The following is a 22,892-nucleotide window of genomic DNA, read 5'->3' on the forward strand; positions in this document are numbered from 1 at the left end:
TCGGAAGGCTTAACAGTGTACTGAGCATCAAATTAAGTAGTAATCAAGTAGTTTTCGAATTGCTTGCAAGCAGAATTGTAATTTATCAAAGGATGTCTACTTATGAAGAAACTTCAATTATCAGCTGCAGAGATGTACTTTACTTGTACTGTAAATACCACAAATTGTCAGAAGACTTGGTTCTCATAAATTTGAATGATCAACCAAATTATGGTAAATAACAAATATGTGAGGGTTCAGGGGACAAGAATGCCATTCACTTGATTGAAATTGTTCAATGTGAACATAAAAAAACTCTTTAAATTCTTCAAGATTCAGTCACATTTGGTTGTTTTACACTTGTGATGGAAAAAATGCCCCTGTGTGACAATTCATTCCACATGCTGTCCAAATTATGCATCTAGTGTAAGGATGGAGTGAACTATTGGGCGAAGCCCTTAGTTTTCATTTTAATACATCAAGCAAGACTTGTACTAAAGCACTTTATTAGATACACAATCCATGTAGTGCCCAGTCCAATGCAGCCAAAACCTGACCAAGTTTACTGGGATGGACAAACCCACTGATAGCTCTACAGATGTTGGGGAGGGAGTGCCAGATTAGATTGGTTGGGATGACTGTTGAATAAAAGCCTGGGAACAGGCTCAGCTCGCGTTGCTTTCTGACTTTTTTCTTTTAACTCCCCCACCACCCACCAGTGAGCCTGCTCACAGTCTAGTTGAATAATGCTAAATTATATTTTTCCAAAATCAGCAAACTGAACAAAAAAGAATGCCGTTACCATTTACATAATTCATTTTCAGTTACTGTTTTGACTTGATGGAGACTAGAAAAGGGGGACAAACAGTATAGAATTTCCCGATGGTTTGTACCAAAAGAAATGAAAGGAATACCTGAAAACATTGTCCACAACTTCTCAGTGAATTTTGCAGAAAATTACTTTTCCATTTACTTTCCAACCAAAATTTCTGGAATTTTTGGTTAAATGGTAAGCACCCCTGGTCCCCTTTTTGTGCATCCTCAGAGACCCAGGGGCAGTTAGTGGGGCAAGAGAAACGCGAAAAAGCAGGTAAAAAAAAGTGCGAAACTGCCAGTTACATAAATCAGCATATAAAAGTTCTATTGACTGAAAGTGCCCCTGGGGAAAGAGTCTTACCAGGCCAGTTCAAAAAGCTCTTTGAATACTGCCTCGTGATTGGGCAGAAAAATCTTTTGTTTTCCCTTTGTATTATTCTTCCCAATCGACGATCAGCTTGGTTTTTTCGTGAAAAATATACTCTTGTTTGGAAAAGTTTCGCCTCAAACTGTCATCAATCTTTACGTAAAAGATCTGAAAAACATCCATTTTTATAGCAGTGCAACAAGCTGCATATCGCACACAAACTTTAATAGCTCGCAAGCAGCATTCAAGTGTTACGATTCCTGCGATCGACCACAATCTGAAGAATCTGCCGTTTCTCCGCGGGCATGGCCGTCAAACTTTCGACGTTTTTGACCAGGGGAGGCGCTAGCCGAAACTTTTCCTGCCCGAGCAAATTCTTCGTGAACAAGCAAGACAGATATAGCGAGCAAACTGGCTTTGTGTACATACTTCGTTTGAGAACACAACAAAAGGACCGTAGTCAAGCTGTTCACCGATTGGGCAAAATAATACAAAGGGAAAACAAAAGATCTTTCTGCCCAATCAGGAGGCAGTATTCAGAGAGGTTTTTGAACTGGCCTGGTAAGACTCTTTCCCCAGGGGCACTTTCAGTCAATAGAACTTTTATATGCTGATTTATGTAACTGGCAGTTTCGCACTATTTTTTACCTGCTTTTTCGCATTTCTCTTGCCCCACTAACTGCCCCTGGGTCTCCGAGGATGCTTTTTGTGTCAAATGCTACATCGTTTTTCAAGCAAGAAAGTCGTATTTTTCACTACTGAACAACTCCTCCCCTTTGACACATCTGGATATGCCAGTGTATCAACCTCTAACATAAAAACAGCCATTTTTCTCTTTGTTCCAAAATTCACAGTTTCATGTGTTGCTATTCTTTCTTTTGCCATTTCTACTTGTTGTGTCTTGTCTTTTGAAGATACATACGCTTGGTGGGATTCTTGAATTTTTGCTATTGTATAATTCACTTAGTTTAGAAAAAATATTTATTTTGCTAATATGATACTACAGAATTTAGTTTTATGTTGCGCTACATTATTTAGGAAAATTTAACCTTAATTTTAACTACATGTTTATGACTTATATTCTTCCTCTCAAGTTACTCTTTTTATCACTTTTGGTACCTGAACACACATATGAATATTTAACCACATAAAATCCTCTAACTATAATCAAAGGTAAATAGCAGATTAATTACAAGAGATATTGTGCCTTTTACTATGGAGAACAAATATTAGCCTTCAACATCTTGGGACCTTTTCATTTCCTCTAAAATGAGTTCTCTTTTACGTGCTTTCAATGCTTTAAACCTCTCTATTATTTCATTCAACTTGATTTCGAGGTTTACCATCTCACAGCTAAGCTCAATGGCGCTCTGAAAGTTCTTTTGACCCGTTCTCAAACATCCAGGAACCAGAATTCCAAACCATTTCAATGGATCTTGTACACAGCCGTTACTGGAACTTTCTAATGGCAATTTGTCTTCTTTGGAGAGACTCAACTCCTCGATACCTCCTGTTATTTCATCGTTCACACTGTCTGATTTTTGCGGTTTTCTTCTTCTGAGAACGTTTCTCTCATCATCCTTTTCCTCAATATCAGCTTTTGACGTTTCTATAACCTTTCCAGGTAAGGTTTTCTTCATTTCCAATGACATACAATTGTCCTCGGACTGGTCTTTAGAAATATGACAACCTTCGATGTGATACAAGGCACAGTCCATTCTATGGCTGTATTGCAAAGCTCCCACGGACTTGTTTCCCATTGAATAACGCGCCTTTGACAAGTTTAAGTGTCCATCTCTTACTGCAGCGTTTAGATATTCCCTCTTCTCCTGAAGTCGTTCAAGATTATCGAAGAATTCAACAGTGAGCTGATCGAGCTGGCTACAAACGTCCTCCATCTTGGAATGTACGTGGGGAACTGAGAAGGAGTGTCTACACTCACCCCAGTCCTTTTCCTGACAAAGTTTCATTTCGGAAAGTTAAAAGTTGTTCAGTGCAGTGAAATCTCGAGTGAAATCACAACAACCAAACCATTCACACATCTAAAACATAAAATAAATATGCGACAAATGTTCTTGATAAATGTACAATTCAGTTCGACCTAAAATGCTTGAATGATTTTAAAACCTTCTGGCACGGCGTCTGATCTTGAACTCCCTCAGTGTCGTAAAGTGGTTGGAAAAGTCCCAGACAATCGGGGATTCCGTTTATTATCGACGATCCCAGATATTTCTGATATTGCAACAAAAAAGACTTCGTGAACACCTTGCACTTACACCATGCTGACTTTTTTGACGACGACAAACATACCTGAAATGATCTAATAAACAACCACTCTCAAATAAACGCCCCGTATCTAATAAACGCCTCCCCTGAAGTGCAAAGTTTGTATTAGACTCCCTCTCTAATAAACGCCCCGTGTCTAATAGATGCCCCCCGCCAAGAATCATCTCAAAAACCAAGGAAATGCTCCATAGAGTAAAATCACGCAAAAAATTTAGTTTTTTGCTTGACTCGGACATCGAAGAGGCCAACAAAGGACTCAACAACGCCAACAAGGTTAACCCTAATGACGACAAAAACGTCGATATCGAACTATGAACAACATCTCTAGGTTTTGCACTAGCGCATATTAGATTAGTCTCCCACTCACCAACTCAACCACTAGAAAACTACCCATCCTATTTGTTTTGTTAACGTCGTTACTGTTAAATTGAAATAAACGCCTCTCTCTCAATAAACGCCTTATATCTATTTAACGCCTCCCCTAGGACCCCAAGAATTTAATAGACGCCCCGGGCGTTTATTAGATCATTTACGGTAGAGGTTTTGTACAATCATGCTAAACATATCCCGTTGAAGCCCTGAATTTTTTTTCAGGCTTCTTTATTCCAATTGCTTAAATTGGAAATTCACTGCGATGATCATTTATCACTTTCATATCCATCCGCAGTTCATATATGAATTATTTCATATACATTACATCATTTCACTCCTCTCACGGGTAAAATATGAACTCACAATTGACCTCGCTCCCAATGTGTGGCTTCAATAGCTCAGTTGGTAGAGCATCGCACCGGTATCGCGGAGGTCACGGGTTCGAATCCCGTTGAAGCCCTGAATTTTTTTCAGGCTTCTTTATTCCAATTGCTTAAATTGGAAATTCACTGCGATGATCATTTATCACTTTCATATCCATCCGCAGTTCATATATGAATTATTTCATATACATTACATCAATCTGAAAACTGTACATTTTTCAGTTACAATTTTTTGCAGCGGAATGCTTAAAGACAGCCGAGTCAAAACAGTAAAACGCAGTCAATGATCATGTTTGTAGAACCCTGATTGAAACAAAGAGCACAAATAGAGCGAGAAGTTCAACAACTGGTATCCCAGCATGCGAATGGAACACCTAGAGTGACTGCTACTGATTAACCCTTACGGTGCCGAATTTCTCAAAAACGCGGTTTTTAACTATTAAACTAAATATTTGGTATTACAATCCTGAATTTCCCTAAACTTTGCATTTGCTAAGTACTTTTTCACACTGCAGCAAGTTTGGGCTGAAGATTCCATGTAAAAATATACAATATTTTAGTTGGGCGCATGTAAATTAAGCTAAAATTAGGACTTAGTTGCGGAGCCGTTCCCTTTTTTTCTTGCTCCTTTTCCTTCCGTTTTCTCGGTTTTGTTATTCCCACCCCTTTCTACTCTTAACATCCTTCTTTTTGGCCAGAAAAGGTTTGATGAAATCATTGGTAAACCCTGAAAAGAGGATCTTGCGCAATTACAGGTGTTTTGGCCTGTTTAAGCACCGATTTTGCACCAAAAAGTGATTGTGTTTTTCTCAATGAGCTTTGTCAGAATGAAGCCAAAATGTAAAATGAATAGTTCTGTAAAAAATGGCTTAGCTTTATCAGGTGTTCAATAAAGTGTTCTTGGAGTGCAAAATAGTTTTTTTAAAGACAGACGTTTCGGGGAAACCCCTTCATCAGTGTAAATGTGATGTCTTAAAAAGAAACGCTTGATCGTACGTTAAATGTCTTGCGTGCGCGTCGTTTAAAAATAAACAGAGCGCGAGATTGCGCGCGCGCTTAGCGCACATGACAAAAATTTAAATGAACATCAGAATATTAGTCAGAGAATACAAATGTGAATTTAAAATTTTAAGTCAATGTTCATGCCACTAGGGGCTAGTGTCTTGTAAGTGATCATCATCTCCTCCTCATCTCCTCCCTTCGTCTTTGGGCCGCCGGTCCAGCAACTTGCTTAATAACAGATACTGACATGTCGTGAACATGTAAACACACAAATTCCTGTTTCTCAAGTAGTTCTCATGTTATCATCATTTGAAGGTTTGAGGCCATTTGGTGTATCTATACTGTACATGGGCTGGGATAAACATTATGGTTATCAGTTATACCAGAGTGATCCCAGTGGTAACTACAGTGGATGGAAGGCAACATGCATAGGAAATAACAGCGTGGTAAGTGTTGTTTTGGTATGCCATCTAAAATTATGTGCCCTAATGACTTGTTGCCTGGCAATGATATGACTGCTTTGATTGTCTTGTGGATTATTAGGCTGCAGTTTCTATGCTGAAGCAAGAGTACAAGGAAGAGGAGATGACATTGAAGGATGCTCTAAAACTGGCAGTTAAAGTGCTGGACAAGACTTTGGATATCACAAAACTAACACCAGATAAAGGTTAGCTTTGTAAACCCATTTGACAACAATAGCAGCACGTGTCCATACATGTACATGTGGTTGTTGTTTTTTCACACACTTGGGGCAAAAGATGTCCTTACAAGACTTAGTTTATCCTTGTTCACATTAAACTTTGACCCTGTTTTAGAATGATTATGTCATCATTATTAGGAAATCAATCTTTTGTTTGTTTTGTTTAACACTGAAAAAGGGAAAACTGAACCATGTCATCATCATCATCATCTTTGTCATCGTCCTCCTCCTCCTCCTCCTCATTTTTATTTTATTTTTACAGTTGAGATGTCAACCCTAACTCGAGAGAATGGTACAACTAGAATCAAGATTCTTGGAGCTGCAGAAGTTGAAGGATTGATCAAAGATCATGAACAAGTAAAAGCAGAAGAAGCAAAACAAGCTGCCGCCAAGAAATAAACTGTAGCGTTATTTATGTTCAAAGAATTGCACTTCCTAATAAACCTTATCCATAATGAGCAACTTTGTATTGAACACGGCAACCTCAGATAGGTAAGATGTCAAATACAGGACATTAGAAATTATTTTACAAGACCTATTGGTTCATCTGCACTGTAATTCATGTAGGATGTGTTTAGGACCTCAGTGTGTGAGTGTTTGTCTTGTCCAGTTTCTATCTATCCACTTAGAAGAGTTTGATGTCACTTTAAATTTCTTCTTGAGTTGGCCATCATTTTCGTAGCAGGTCACACAGACCTTTTTGTCTTCTTACACTGACTTTCTATGCAACAGAGAGAAATTTGAGATGCACAAAAATAATCTACAGAGTAGGCTGTTTCAAAGGTAGACAGAAGCTTACAAACTGATTTTATCTTGCTACAGTACACATGGTAACATTTAAAGGTCTAAAAGGCTGTAAAACATTGTTTATTAAAGATGTTACCGGTAGGTGTATACAAAGCATAAATGTACATGTATGTTTTGTGCACCACCAGGACCTGAATTAACTTCAGGTTCATTTAACCCAGGATTTCAATCATTTTTTTATGACAAACATGACCCTCTCTCTCTCTCAAAAAAAAAAAACACATTCTTTTGACAGGCTTATGTGTGTTTACAAGGTCTATAGCATCACAATATTTTATTGAGAAAATACATGTACAGTATTCTATTTTACCTTCATCATTCCAAACCAATATTAAAGTTTGGTTTCCCAACAGTTTGTTCAGGCTGTCCAAATACAGCAACAAATGTCTTTCAGTTACAAGAATAAAGTGTAAAGGATATCATAGTTAAGATCACGCAGAATGGATTTGGATGGGGCCCTTCCCGCTCATGCATCGTGCTTGATTTTTCTTTTGCATTTGAAAACTCAATAGGCTGTTAACAGTCTACCAAGATGACCACTCGTTTCCTTGAATTTGATGCTATTTACCGGTAGATTCCAAAAACAATAAAAAACAACAAGATACTTCTACATGAGTATTTTTGTAAAGTCAGAGGTGTTATCATACAGGTTAACAGTAACTGTACTGAGATTTTAGGTTGTGAACTCTTCTGTATAAGGTTTATTTCTTCTTACTGTTTATGTAATAAAATTGTCTGTTTTATGCAAGTTGTAGATGTTTTGTTTTGCTTTTCTGAGGATCAGGATCCTCAGAAAAAGGTCAAAAAAGGCAGTAGCAGTGGTATCAGTAATTTTGGCAGTAGCCAGCTCCCCACAGGAGGAATAGATTAAGGTATGTTCTCCAAGAAAAAGTTTTAAATCTCAGGCTCGGAAGGCTTAACAGTGTACTGAGCATCAAATTAAGTAGTAATCAAGTAGTTTTCGAATTGCTTGCAAGCAGAATTGTAATTTATCAAAGGATGTCTACTTATGAAGAAACTTCAATTATCAGCTGCAGAGATGTACTTTACTTGTACTGTAAATACCACAAATTGTCAGAAGACTTGGTTCTCATAAATTTGAATGATCAACCAAATTATGGTAAATAACAAATATGTGAGGGTTCAGGGGACAAGAATGCCATTCACTTGATTGAAATTGTTCAATGTGAACATAAAAAAACTCTTTAAATTCTTCAAGATTCAGTCACATTTGGTTGTTTTACACTTGTGATGGAAAAAATGCCCCTGTGTGACAATTCATTCCACATGCTGTCCAAATTATGCATCTAGTGTAAGGATGGAGTGAACTATTGGGCGAAGCCCTTAGTTTTCATTTTAATACATCAAGCAAGACTTGTACTAAAGCACTTTATTAGATACACAATCCATGTAGTGCCCAGTCCAATGCAGCCAAAACCTGACCAAGTTTACTGGGATGGACAAACCCACTGATAGCTCTACAGATGTTGGGGAGGGAGTGCCAGATTAGATTGGTTGGGATGACTGTTGAATAAAAGCCTGGGAACAGGCTCAGCTCGCGTTGCTTTCTGACTTTTTTCTTTTAACTCCCCCACCACCCACCAGTGAGCCTGCTCACAGTCTAGTTGAATAATGCTAAATTATATTTTTCCAAAATCAGCAAACTGAACAAAAAAGAATGCCGTTACCATTTACATAATTCATTTTCAGTTACTGTTTTGACTTGATGGAGACTAGAAAAGGGGGACAAACAGTATAGAATTTCCCGATGGTTTGTACCAAAAGAAATGAAAGGAATACCTGAAAACATTGTCCACAACTTCTCAGTGAATTTTGCAGAAAATTACTTTTCCATTTACTTTCCAACCAAAATTTCTGGAATTTTTGGTTAAATGGTAAGCACCCCTGGTCCCCTTTTTGTGCATCCTCAGAGACCCAGGGGCAGTTAGTGGGGCAAGAGAAACGCGAAAAAGCAGGTAAAAAAAAGTGCGAAACTGCCAGTTACATAAATCAGCATATAAAAGTTCTATTGACTGAAAGTGCCCCTGGGGAAAGAGTCTTACCAGGCCAGTTCAAAAAGCTCTTTGAATACTGCCTCGTGATTGGGCAGAAAAATCTTTTGTTTTCCCTTTGTATTATTCTTCCCAATCGACGATCAGCTTGGTTTTTTCGTGAAAAATATACTCTTGTTTGGAAAAGTTTCGCCTCAAACTGTCATCAATCTTTACGTAAAAGATCTGAAAAACATCCATTTTTATAGCAGTGCAACAAGCTGCATATCGCACACAAACTTTAATAGCTCGCAAGCAGCATTCAAGTGTTACGATTCCTGCGATCGACCACAATCTGAAGAATCTGCCGTTTCTCCGCGGGCATGGCCGTCAAACTTTCGACGTTTTTGACCAGGGGAGGCGCTAGCCGAAACTTTTCCTGCCCGAGCAAATTCTTCGTGAACAAGCAAGACAGATATAGCGAGCAAACTGGCTTTGTGTACATACTTCGTTTGAGAACACAACAAAAGGACCGTAGTCAAGCTGTTCACCGATTGGGCAAAATAATACAAAGGGAAAACAAAAGATCTTTCTGCCCAATCAGGAGGCAGTATTCAGAGAGGTTTTTGAACTGGCCTGGTAAGACTCTTTCCCCAGGGGCACTTTCAGTCAATAGAACTTTTATATGCTGATTTATGTAACTGGCAGTTTCGCACTATTTTTTACCTGCTTTTTCGCATTTCTCTTGCCCCACTAACTGCCCCTGGGTCTCCGAGGATGCTTTTTGTGTCAAATGCTACATCGTTTTTCAAGCAAGAAAGTCGTATTTTTCACTACTGAACAACTCCTCCCCTTTGACACATCTGGATATGCCAGTGTATCAACCTCTAACATAAAAACAGCCATTTTTCTCTTTGTTCCAAAATTCACAGTTTCATGTGTTGCTATTCTTTCTTTTGCCATTTCTACTTGTTGTGTCTTGTCTTTTGAAGATACATACGCTTGGTGGGATTCTTGAATTTTTGCTATTGTATAATTCACTTAGTTTAGAAAAAATATTTATTTTGCTAATATGATACTACAGAATTTAGTTTTATGTTGCGCTACATTATTTAGGAAAATTTAACCTTAATTTTAACTACATGTTTATGACTTATATTCTTCCTCTCAAGTTACTCTTTTTATCACTTTTGGTACCTGAACACACATATGAATATTTAACCACATAAAATCCTCTAACTATAATCAAAGGTAAATAGCAGATTAATTACAAGAGATATTGTGCCTTTTACTATGGAGAACAAATATTAGCCTTCAACATCTTGGGACCTTTTCATTTCCTCTAAAATGAGTTCTCTTTTACGTGCTTTCAATGCTTTAAACCTCTCTATTATTTCATTCAACTTGATTTCGAGGTTTACCATCTCACAGCTAAGCTCAATGGCGCTCTGAAAGTTCTTTTGACCCGTTCTCAAACATCCAGGAACCAGAATTCCAAACCATTTCAATGGATCTTGTACACAGCCGTTACTGGAACTTTCTAATGGCAATTTGTCTTCTTTGGAGAGACTCAACTCCTCGATACCTCCTGTTATTTCATCGTTCACACTGTCTGATTTTTGCGGTTTTCTTCTTCTGAGAACGTTTCTCTCATCATCCTTTTCCTCAATATCAGCTTTTGACGTTTCTATAACCTTTCCAGGTAAGGTTTTCTTCATTTCCAATGACATACAATTGTCCTCGGACTGGTCTTTAGAAATATGACAACCTTCGATGTGATACAAGGCACAGTCCATTCTATGGCTGTATTGCAAAGCTCCCACGGACTTGTTTCCCATTGAATAACGCGCCTTTGACAAGTTTAAGTGTCCATCTCTTACTGCAGCGTTTAGATATTCCCTCTTCTCCTGAAGTCGTTCAAGATTATCGAAGAATTCAACAGTGAGCTGATCGAGCTGGCTACAAACGTCCTCCATCTTGGAATGTACGTGGGGAACTGAGAAGGAGTGTCTACACTCACCCCAGTCCTTTTCCTGACAAAGTTTCATTTCGGAAAGTTAAAAGTTGTTCAGTGCAGTGAAATCTCGAGTGAAATCACAACAACCAAACCATTCACACATCTAAAACATAAAATAAATATGCGACAAATGTTCTTGATAAATGTACAATTCAGTTCGACCTAAAATGCTTGAATGATTTTAAAACCTTCTGGCACGGCGTCTGATCTTGAACTCCCTCAGTGTCGTAAAGTGGTTGGAAAAGTCCCAGACAATCGGGGATTCCGTTTATTATCGACGATCCCAGATATTTCTGATATTGCAACAAAAAAGACTTCGTGAACACCTTGCACTTACACCATGCTGACTTTTTTGACGACGACAAACATACCTGAAATGATCTAATAAACAACCACTCTCAAATAAACGCCCCGTATCTAATAAACGCCTCCCCTGAAGTGCAAAGTTTGTATTAGACTCCCTCTCTAATGAACGCCCCGTGTCTAATAGATGCCCCCCGCCAAGAATCATCTCAAAAACCAAGGAAATGCTCCATAGAGTAAAATCACGCAAAAAATTTAGTTTTTTGCTTGACTCGGACATCGAAGAGGCCAACAAAGGACTCAACAACGCCAACAAGGTTAACCCTAATGACGACAAAAACGTCGATATCGAACTATGAACAACATCTCTAGGTTTTGCACTAGCGCATATTAGATTAGTCTCCCACTCACCAACTCAACCACTAGAAAACTACCCATCCTATTTGTTTTGTTAACGTCGTTACTGTTAAATTGAAATAAACGCCTCTCTCTCAATAAACGCCTTATATCTATTTAACGCCTCCCCTAGGACCCCAAGAATTTAATAGACGCCCCGGGCGTTTATTAGATCATTTACGGTAGAGGTTTTGTACAATCATGCTAAACATATCCCGTTGAAGCCCTGAATTTTTTTTCAGGCTTCTTTATTCCAATTGCTTAAATTGGAAATTCACTGCGATGATCATTTATCACTTTCATATCCATCCGCAGTTCATATATGAATTATTTCATATACATTACATCATTTCACTCCTCTCACGGGTAAAATATGAACTCACAATTGACCTCGCTCCCAATGTGTGGCTTCAATAGCTCAGTTGGTAGAGCATCGCACCGGTATCGCGGAGGTCACGGGTTCGAATCCCGTTGAAGCCCTGAATTTTTTTCAGGCTTCTTTATTCCAATTGCTTAAATTGGAAATTCACTGCGATGATCATTTATCACTTTCATATCCATCCGCAGTTCATATATGAATTATTTCATATACATTACATCAATCTGAAAACTGTACATTTTTCAGTTACAATTTTTTGCAGCGGAATGCTTAAAGACAGCCGAGTCAAAACAGTAAAACGCAGTCAATGATCATGTTTGTAGAACCCTGATTGAAACAAAGAGCACAAATAGAGCGAGAAGTTCAACAACTGGTATCCCAGCATGCGAATGGAACACCTAGAGTGACTGCTACTGATTAACCCTTACGGTGCCGAATTTCTCAAAAACGCGGTTTTTAACTATTAAACTAAATATTTGGTATTACAATCCTGAATTTCCCTAAACTTTGCATTTGCTAAGTACTTTTTCACACTGCAGCAAGTTTGGGCTGAAGATTCCATGTAAAAATATACAATATTTTAGTTGGGCGCATGTAAATTAAGCTAAAATTAGGACTTAGTTGCGGAGCCGTTCCCTTTTTTTCTTGCTCCTTTTCCTTCCGTTTTCTCGGTTTTGTTATTCCCACCCCTTTCTACTCTTAACATCCTTCTTTTTGGCCAGAAAAGGTTTGATGAAATCATTGGTAAACCCTGAAAAGAGGATCTTGCGCAATTACAGGTGTTTTGGCCTGTTTAAGCACCGATTTTGCACCAAAAAGTGATTGTGTTTTTCTCAATGAGCTTTGTCAGAATGAAGCAAAAATGTAAAATGAATAGTTCTGTAAAAAATGGCTTAGCTTTATCAGGTGTTCAATAAAGTGTTCTTGGAGTGCAAAATAGTTTTTTTAAAGACAGACGTTTCGGGGAAACCCCTTCATCAGTGTAAATGTGATGTCTTAAAAAGAAACGCTTGATCGTACGTTAAATGTCTTGCGTGCGCGTCGTTTAAAAATAAACAGAGCGCGAGATTGCGCGCGCGCTTAGCGCACATGACAAAAATTTAAATGAACATCAGAATATTAGTCAGAGAATACAAATGTGAATTTAAAATTTTAAGTCAATGTTCATGCCACTAGGGGCTAGTGTCTTGTAAGTGATCATCATCTCCTCCTCATCTCCTCCCTTCGTCTTTGGGCCGCCGGTCCAGCAACTTGCTTAATAACAGATACTGACATGTCGTGGATGGAATTGTGGCCCCCTTAGTTAAAATGTTCGGCCACGGGGAAACCACCGTTCTGGTACCGTTGGTTGTTCTGGTAACCTTCAACTGAGCGGAGGTGCTCGCCAAAACTGTCTGCAAGCCTACGACCAGTCTCTCCGATGTACATTGATTGACAACGGCAGCATGTGATGGCGTAAATGACTCCGGTCGCAGTGCAGGTGTGGTGTCCTTTCGGGTGCACAACTCCGTTCGCGTGGTTGATGTTTTGAGTTTTTCCGGTGAATGCACATGTCCGGCACCTGGGTCGCTGACAGGGAAAGGTCCCGGCTTGTTCCTGTTGAGGGTTTGAAGAGAAGGTGCTATGAACCAGGATGTCTTGAAGGTTAGTATCCCGCCGGTAAACGCATATGGGCGTGGTCGTGAAGATGTTCTTTGTTCGAGGGGACAAACCAAACCAAACCAAACCAAACCAAACCAAACCAAGGGGGCCACAATTCCATCCACGACATGTCAGTATCTGTTATTAAGCAAGTTGCTGGACCGGCCGCCCAAAGACGAAGGGAGGAGATGAGAATGATCTTTACCTACAAGACACTAGCCCCTAGTGGCATGAACATTGACTTAAAATTTTAAATTCACATTTGTATTCTCTGACTAATATTCTGATGTTCATTTAAATTTTTGTCATGTGCGCTAAGCGCGCGCGCAATCTCGCGCTCTGTTTATTTTTAAACGACGCGCACGCGAGACATTTAACGTACGATCAAGCGTTTTTTTTTAAGGTGGCCGAATACAGTTTTTTCGTGGCTCAAAGGCGCGCGCTACGATTTTCTGCTTGACGTCATTATTGCTCGCGCGCGCTAAAATGGCGCTAGCACCTCTAAACAGAAACGAAAAAGAGTTCCATCTGTTTTACCGCGCTTTACCAAATTTGTATACAAAAGAAAACTTCAAAATACTTTCAGATAGGTCTTGAAACCTGGGACGGAAAACAATACGACAAAAAAGGTAGATAAACAACCGACAGAGAAGTTTTAATTCTGTCTTTCATTATCGCTCGCGATGCATGGCGTCATATTAGCGCGCGCTCGCACGCGCAATTTGATTTGCCTCGGAGGTCGTAAAAGCCAGATTTTGATCCAGATTTTCTCGAAAACCTACCGTACAACCTATTATGAAACTTTCACAATTAAATTTAAGGGGTGAACCACGTCTACAGCCAAAATTTTGAAAAAATCTGTAAGACAGATTTTGAGCTATTTTAAAAATCGGCAAAATATCACATTTTCCTATTTTGCGAAAAATCTGTCTTACAGATTTTTATATTATTTTGCATGAATGATAAATCAAAGCCAATTTTTTATTTCTGAAATTTTGAGGTAGGGTCGTACGGGTAGATTTTGAGAAAAACGCCGTTTTAACTACTAGTGCCAGTCCCCTCTCAAGTACTCGGCCGTTCATTTAAGCTGTTTATTAGCATTTGTATTTTCCAAATATCGCATTAGATGGTTTTAGGATGTAACAAACAGTGATAAGAGAAAGACAAAACTTTTCTGGAGATTGTACAGGAGAATTAAAGGTTGGACTGATTTGCCCTCTCAAAACTGTATTAAGCCACCTTAAGACATCACATTTACACTGATGAAGGGGTTTCCCCGAAACGTCTGTCTTTAAAAAAACTATTTTGCACTCCAAGAACACTTTATGGAACACTTATTGTAACAATTGAGTGCTACGCAGCAAAACTATTTTTATTTAGCTTTATCAGGTGCCTATCACAAAAATCTGCTTACGTGGAAATTGATGACATCACTAGTGGTTCATTGACTGCTCCTCCAAATGTCGACAAAAGTCGACTTTGGCACTGAAAGCTTAAGGGTAAAAGGAGACCGTGTACTGTCAAATGCTACTGGTGTTTACAGAATGACCACTTAAAGAAAAACATTTTGAGAGGCAAACTGAATGAAAATTTCCAAGTCGACAGTAAATGTGCAAAAAAGCCAACAAAACCCAAGAGCCTATCATTAGAAGTTATCCAAAACGCAGCTAGTTGATGAAATTTAAAGTTTTCAGGCTCATTTAATTGTTTCAAACAACATTTCTTGCAGATCAATGAAGACAGTAATCATTTTTCTTATCCTAGCTATTGGAATAGGTAAGACGAACTTTTTATCATAACTGTTCAGTATGAGCGAGGTTGCTGAAGACGAGGCAGGGGTATAAATCCCATTTCCCAGCCCAAATTTTGCCCAAATACCATTTTACAGCCTACTTTTGCCCAATTCTCAGCCCTATTCTCAATTTTGTTTTGTGAATTGTCAGTGCCAGTGACCCAAATCGTATTATCACAGTGAAAAATAGGCCAAAATCCCATCCATTTTACCCCTTTAAGCTCCCCATATATAACATATACAACTTTGAAGTTACTGTACATTGGAAATGTGGCAAGGTAACAATCGTCAGTAGAATCCTAATAAATTCGACCGCTATACTAACACGAAACAAAACCTGAACGAACTAGAAAAGAAAAATTACTCGGGGATTAAGCTTTCATTTGGCTTTAGTATATAAACCGAATAAAAACTATAGTTGTGTTCAGTCATGTGAAAACAAGACCTGATAACAAATGAATTTCCTTAATGTGATGTTCTCCATGTTTTCCCAAGCTATGCTGGCAAAGGTTCAATTTATCCACTAATTGTCAGTATTTTGAATTGGGGAAGGAGGGGGGGGGGGGGGGGTCGGGGTTGGGGAAAATTTATGAAAGATACGGAGATGTTTGCGTGAAAATTTGAATTAAACCAAGAAGACCACTCTGTGTGTGACTCAAGCTTTTTTGACTTCTTAAAGATACCAGTTTTCATGCCTGATGAGTCAACACAGTATTAAGGTGGTTTGTATTTCTTTACGTGCAATGCTAAATGAGACCTCGGCGACCAAAAATATTGGCGTTCTGTCCTAGACACCCTAAGTCAGACCAAAATCCGTAATTTGCACCCTTCCTTCATATGGATGTCCTCTCCCCTCCCGCCAGGATTTACAAGACAGCATAGGCTTACACAGAAGACGTCTTACGAAAAATGAGTCACAGAGATCCGCAAGTAACAACCAATCAGACGCCACACCGATCTTTTTTAGTGCTACGTCATCAGTCTGATAATACAAGTTTTGGTTCAAACGTCGGCAAATTAAAACTTCATGCGGATATCGTGTCACAAGTGCACGGAGTCGAATTGCCTGTTGTTGAACCGAGTTCACCTTTTCTTCCTTGGCATAATTTTCTAGCTTGACGGAAATAAAAGTACATCAAGCTAGTAAAATACCGTACGTCAAGCAAAAAAAAATTGGTTAACAAAAAGTGATATATGACAATGTGTGAGTCGGTGTACTTGTGGCATTCACTTATAGTGGGTATACAGCTAATTCGAGAAAGGTTGTCGGAAAAAAGCGCAAAAGTGCACGCAACAAGACCGAAAGGTGGTCTGGATATTCACTTGAATATTGCATATTGTCCTACAGGAAATGTACAAGTTTGTGTTTTTGTACGTGAAGATTTTGTTTTTCCTCTCAGGTCGCCTTTTTCTGTAGTTTAAATTTTTCTGTCGCATGTCTGAGTTTTGAAAATTCTTGGAAAATTCAGCGAGGCTAAAAGTACCTTGTTTCCACGCGGCTGAAGAAAAAGAAAACTTTCAAATTCGCGTTTGTCATGTCGCCATCTTATTAGTATTCAGCACGTGTTGCAGCTCTCTACTTCTACCCACACCACCTTTCGGTCTTGTCGCGTGCACTTTTGTGCCTTTCTCCGACAACCTCTCTCGAATTAGCTGTATACCTAAATATCAAATGTTTCTTTTGCGGGGAAGGCAAGAGTGCGGCCTGAGAAATATCTTTTCTTTGCAGGATGGAGAGTATCGTGAATGAAGATATTTATAGAGAATCCAGTTTTTTTTTTTCAATTTACCGCTTCATTTATGTATGTTCTAGCTTCTGCTGTTCATTTAAAGAGAAGGCGGTCCATGGGAAAGCGCCAAATTGCGTTAAACGCAGATTGGAGTATCGACCAACAGCAACAGCAGCAATACGTTTCCTCGCCCCACCCTGCGTCGTTTGTGCCTGGGTCAACTTCTCAAAGGAGTGGATCAACGAATCGTAATTCAAACCCGGAACTGGCTCGTACACGTGAGAATTACGTTCAAGGATAGCTGAAGGACACTGCAAAACATAATAATAACAACTTTAGTGACTTACACAATTACTGGTAGCTCAGTAGTCTACATTGTGCCGCGGTCATCAAAATTATAAAAAGTAATGAAAACAGAAAGTGGAGCGATTTAAGAAATGATTTAGAATGTTAAAATAGCTAATCAGTTAAAAAGTTAAAAATATAATACAAATATATATATGAGATATGTAAAAATATTAAACAATAAAATGTTTGCAGTCTTCGCAGTCTGAAAGGGGTACCTCAACGAAGAACATACCACCCAAAAGCCTAATTTCGGAGGTAGGCGATGATTTACCGAAAGTTGTTCAGTGCTAGTTTAATCAAAACAAACAAACAATTCATAAAGTTAGAAAAATATGTTAAAATTGTTGTCGACCACGTAGTATCATTTTCACTCCAGATCCATAAGAACCGGCCGGTTTGAGACTTGAAATGTTCAGTCTGGGTCTTTTCCGATAAGCGCCATCACGTGGATTCATCCTAATTTTCACTCCAAGTCTAAAAGAATCAAATAAGAAAGTGTTACATGAGCCCTAGAAAATGACAATTTTGGGCATTTGTGTTGAAATACCCCTAAGTCAATCAAAGTTTATTTTCACTCCTGATCCAACAAAAACGGCCACTGTGAGACTTAAAATGTACCGTTTCGCTCTGGTTTGAAAACCGCCATCGATATCACATGTTACCGTACCCAAATTCGCAAGTAGCCAATCAGAAGCGCGATCTACTGTCCTGATATCCTACGATATCAAGTCACTGACCTGATTTCCCCATATCACGGTCACTTTGAAGTAAAGTAGTGTTACTGTACGATGAATTAAGGAGGAGGTTTTACCAATAAAAACAGAACTTTGTAATTTAATAGACTGTCCACAGCCCTCTATTTTTTCGTGTTTTTTCCGATCGATGACCGCGGGGTACGGGTGAGAATGGCGAGAGAACTGGACGAGCTGGCGCACGCTTCGTTTGCGTTTTTGCGTTGAAAAATCGAGAGGCTGTGGACAGTCTAGTAATTTAAATTTAGCGGTGTTTAGCGGTCCGGCGTAAAAAGAGAAAATCTTTCCCGCCAAAACTGAACTTGAGTGCGCTTGCCAATTGAGCGATGTTTGCCGACGAGTAAAAAATGAAAATGAAAAAATGCAGTCGCAATTTCCAAATTTTTCGCTTGATTTTGATTTTGAAAATTTAGAGAATGAAACCCTAAGCAAACGAGTGGAAAAAAAGGCAGAAAAAGAACTTGGTAAAAGTGTTGAAGTCCAAGTCAACATAATTTGCAGTACGTTTTTTGCAAGCATGGTTTCAACAGAGCGAAAAATATAACCGGACTTTTGGCTGAATTTTGGGACGGTAAATACCTAATCGTACCTTTTTGGTACGCTTCGGCGGCATATCAGGCTCGTTTGGTCTCGCCATGGGTATTTTGGCTCGACTGCGTCTCGCCAAAATACGAACCATGGCTCGACCAAACTCGCCTGATATGCCGCCGAAGCGTACCAAAAAGGTACGATTAGGTATAATTACCGTACCCAAATTCGCAAGTAGCCAATCGGAAGCGCGATCTACTGTTCTGATATCCTTCGTTATAACCCACTCATTATTTTTTGCGCGCGCTCATTGGACAAAACGCATCACGTGGTACAAAATCGGAAGACGGGTATCAGCGAATATACCCCGTCCGATTTGATATCCGTCGCCGGATTTTGTAGGCAAGCACAAAACAAACGAATGAAGTCATGTTATTTAATTCTAACTTTTAATGAATCACAGAGTTAAAAAGTCACGTAAACCAATCAACTTACATTTGTTTTAACCACAGTTACGCCGGGTTTGTTACGTAGGTTTTTTCCTATAAATTTACTGGCGATAAAGCGCGTTGTAGAAATCAATTGGAGGGTTATAAAATAAATAAACCCCTTTCTGGCTTGATTGTATATTGGAGGATAATGCCCTTGGCTGAAAGATTGTCCTCAAAATTTCACAGTTGCCCTCGAAGCTTCGCTTCTCGGCCAACTGTTCATTTTTCGACAATCTTTCAGCCTTGGGCATTATTCTCCAATATACCAGCCGCCTGAAGGGGTTTATTTACTAAATATCAAGTCACTGACCTGATATGCCACCATATCACGGTCACTTTGAAGTAAAGAAGTGTTACTGTACGATGAATTGAAAAGAGGTTTACCAATAAAACAGAACTTCGTAATTTAAATTAAGCGGTGTTTAGCGGTCGTAAAAAGAGAAAAACGTTCCCGCCAAAACTAAACTTGAGCGCGCTCGCCAATTGCGCGATGTTTGCCGATGAGTACTGAGACATTCAGACTGAAAAATGGAGTCGAAATTTCTAAATTTTTCGCTTAATTTTGATTTTGAACATTTAGAGAATGAAACTCTAAACAAACGAGTGAAAAATATGGCAGAAGAAGAACTTGGTAAAAGTGTTGAAGACCTAGTCAACACAATTTGCAGTACGTACCTTGCAGGCATGGCATCAACAGAGCGATAAATATAACCGGAGTTTAGGCTGAATTTAGGTACGGTAAATACCTAATCGTACCTTTTTGGTACGCTTCGGCGGCATATCAGGCTCGTTTGGTCTCGCCATGGCTTGACCAAACTCGCCTGATATGCCGCCGAAGCGTACCAAAAAGGTACGATTAGGTATAAGAATCATCCCAATTTTCACTCCTGGTCTAAAAGAATCGAATAAGAAAGTGCTAAATGAGCCACAGAAAATGACGATTTTGAGGCATTGAGTTGAAATACCACTACTTAGATTGGAGTTATTTTGGGACCAAAAATGTACACTTTGGCTGGAAAACCGCTATCACGTGGATTAATTCATCATAATTTTCGTTCCAGGTCAAAAGAATCGAATAAAAAAGTCGTACACGAACCACTGAAAATGACGATTTTCGGCAATTATGTTGAAAATATATCGACGTACATGTAGATTAAAGCTTATTTGAAACCCAGATCCAGAAAAAAAGGTCAGTTTGAGACTTAAAATGTACAGTCTGGGTCTTCTTGGAAATCCGCCCTCACGTGGATTGATCCTAATTTTCACTCCAATTCCAATAGAATCCAATAAGAAAATGCTACATGAGCCACTGAAAAGGACGATTTTGGGCATTTGTGTTGAAATACCACTACGTAAATCATAGCTTATTTTCAATCCTGATCCAACAAAACCGGCCACTTTGAGATTTGAAATGTACAGTTTGGGTCTTTTTGGAAAACCGCCATCACGTTGATTCATCTTAATTTTCACTCCAGGTCCAAAAGAATCGAATAGGAAAGTCGTATATTAGCCAATGAAAATGACGATGTTGGACCCTTGTTTTGAAATACCACCACGTTGAGCAAAACCGGCCAGTTTGAGACTTGAAATGTTCAGTTTGAGTCTTTTGGAAAAACCGCCATCACATGGAAATAATCATCCCAATTTTCACTCCATTTCTAAAAGAATCAAATAAGAAAGTGCTACATGAGCCATAGAAAATAACAATTTTTGGCCCTTGCGTTGAAATACCACAACTTAGATTAAAGTTTTTTTTCACCCCAGGTCCAGCAAAACCGTCCAGTTTGGGACTAAAAATGTACCGTTTCGCTCTGGTTGGAAAACCACCATCACGTGAATTCATCGTAATTCTCGTTCCAGGTCAAAAGAAACGAAAAAGAAAGTACTACATGAGCCACTGAAAATAACGATTTTGGACCTTTGTGGTGAAATACCACCACGCGGATTAAAGCTTATTTTCACTCAAGATCCTGTAAAACCGGCCAGTTTGAGACTTGAAATGTACAATGTGGGTCTTTTTAGAAAACTGCCATCGCATGGATTCATCCAAATGTTCAGTTGAAGTACAAAAGAATCGAATAAAAAAGTCGTAAATGAACTACTGAAAATGACGATTTTCGGCTATTGTGTTGAAATACCACGGCGTAGAACAAAGCTTATATTAACCCCAGATCCAGAAAAACCGGTCAGTTTGAGACTTCAACTGTACACTCCTAATCTTCACTCCAGGTTTAAAAGAATCCAATAAGAAAGTGTTGAATGAGCCACTGAAAAGGACGATTTTGGGCATTTGTGTTGAAATACCACTACGTAAATCAAAGCTTATTTTCAATCCTGATCCAACAAAACCGGCCACTTTGACATTTTAAATGTACAGTTTGGCTCTTTTTGGAAATCCGCCATCACGTTGATTCATCTTAATTTTCACTCCAGGTCTAAAAGAATTGAATAAGAAAGTGCTAAATGATCCACTGAAAATGACTATTTTTAGGCATTTGTGTTGAAATACCACTATGTAAATCAAAGCTTATTTACACTCCAGATCCAACAAAACCGGCCAGTTTGAGATTTGAGATGTACAGTTTGGGTCTTTTTGGAAAGCCGCCATCACATGGAATCATCCCAATTTTCACTCCAGGTCTAAAAGAATCAAATAAAATAGTGCTACTTGAGCCACTGAATAGAACGATTTTAGGCCCTTGCGTTGAAATACTACCACTTAGATCGAATTTTTTTTCACTCCAGATCCAGCTAAACTGGCCAGTTTGGGACTTAAAATGTACAGCTTGGCTCTGGTTGGAAAACCGCCATCACGTAGATTCATCCTAATTTTCGTTGCAGGTCAAAAGAAACGAAAAATTAAGTATTACATGAGCCATTGAAAATGACGATTTTGGACCCTTCGGTTGAAATACCACCACGCAGATTAAGCGTTATTTTCATTCCAGATCGAGCAAAACCGGCCAGTTTGAGACTTGAAAAGTACAGTTTGGGTCTTTTTGGAAAACCGCCATCACGTGGATTCATCCTAATTTTCACTCCAGGTCCAAAAGAATCGAATAAGAAAGTGCTACATTGGCCACTGAAAAATGACGATTTTGTGCACTTGTGTTGAAATACCACCACGTAGATTAAAGCTTATTTCAGTTCAGTTCAGATCCAGGAAAACCAGTTCAGTGTTTACATCGTTCGTTTGCCATTCTGTTTTTACTCATAAAATGCCGTACAGTAGATGTATCCCTTAAAACATAAATCCATTTTCCAGACGCAAGGAGAGAAACTTCCACTTTTCTTTACCGCAAGTAAAGATTTTATGTTGGACTCTCGTAGTTTTGATAAAACGATATTTGCAAATGAAAAACGATCATATTTCCTATGTTATCTAAAGTTACATGTAATATATTTTGCTCAAGAAACGTGACTTTATTAAGGCAACATTTTTTCCACAAGCGTTTCCTTGTTTGTTTGTTTGTTTGTTTCTTTATTTTTCTTTCTTTCTTTCGCTTTTAACGCTATATCGATAAGGTCTGTCTGTATGTCACTAGTTCTGGTAGGAAAATATTTTCTTGGTGCAGTGAAACATAAAAAACACGAAGGACATTTATTCAGAGAAAAAGGGCATAGCTTCTGCAGAGCTTGACGTAAATTAGTACTAAATGAAAATAAAGTGTTTAGAATATGGTTAAAAAGTGGCCAGATATGACAAAGCATTTGCTGAGATAACTTGTCCTTGTTTCACTTGAATAACCGTTTCTTTCTTCTCAAAGAAGTTCATCGCTTTTTAATTTTTGTTTTTCTATTCATAACTTCCC

At 38.8% G+C, this 22,892-nt stretch overlaps 3 protein-coding genes and 1 long non-coding RNA gene across 4 annotated transcripts; 2 read left to right on the forward strand and 2 right to left on the reverse strand.

Moving 5' to 3' along the window:
• Positions 1–715: 715 nt before the first annotated feature.
• Positions 716–3,067, reverse strand: LOC144660082 (vacuolar ATPase assembly protein VMA22-like). The gene has a single exon (XM_078520642.1). It carries the CDS (start codon positions 3,058–3,060, stop codon positions 2,392–2,394), a length of 669 nt encoding a protein of 222 aa, XP_078376768.1. The 5' UTR covers positions 3,061–3,067; the 3' UTR covers positions 716–2,391.
• Positions 3,068–5,481: 2,414 nt separating this feature from the next.
• On the forward strand, positions 5,482–6,911 carry LOC144660145 (proteasome subunit alpha type-4-like). The gene is made up of 3 exons (XM_078520709.1): positions 5,482–5,651; positions 5,749–5,872; positions 6,168–6,911. The coding sequence occupies exons 1-3, from the start codon at positions 5,502–5,504 to the stop codon at positions 6,302–6,304; spliced, it is 411 nt and encodes a 136-aa protein (XP_078376835.1). The 5' UTR covers positions 5,482–5,501; the 3' UTR covers positions 6,305–6,911.
• A 1,423-nt stretch (positions 6,912–8,334) lies between these two features.
• Positions 8,335–10,686, reverse strand: LOC144660092 (vacuolar ATPase assembly protein VMA22-like). Its single transcript, XM_078520653.1, has one exon. The coding sequence runs from the start codon at positions 10,677–10,679 to the stop codon at positions 10,011–10,013; it is 669 nt and encodes a 222-aa protein (XP_078376779.1). The 5' UTR covers positions 10,680–10,686; the 3' UTR covers positions 8,335–10,010.
• Positions 10,687–15,159: 4,473 nt separating this feature from the next.
• Positions 15,160–17,517, forward strand: LOC144660181 (uncharacterized). The gene is made up of 2 exons (XR_013572053.1): positions 15,160–15,215; positions 17,045–17,517. It is a non-coding gene; the product is annotated as an uncharacterized LOC144660181 (long non-coding RNA).
• Positions 17,518–22,892: the final 5,375 nt, after the last annotated feature.

This window comes from Oculina patagonica, chromosome 1 (genome assembly GCF_052425735.1).
Source record: "Oculina patagonica isolate OP01 chromosome 1, crgOcupat, whole genome shotgun sequence".
Classification (NCBI taxonomy): domain Eukaryota; kingdom Metazoa; phylum Cnidaria; class Anthozoa; order Scleractinia; family Oculinidae; genus Oculina; species Oculina patagonica.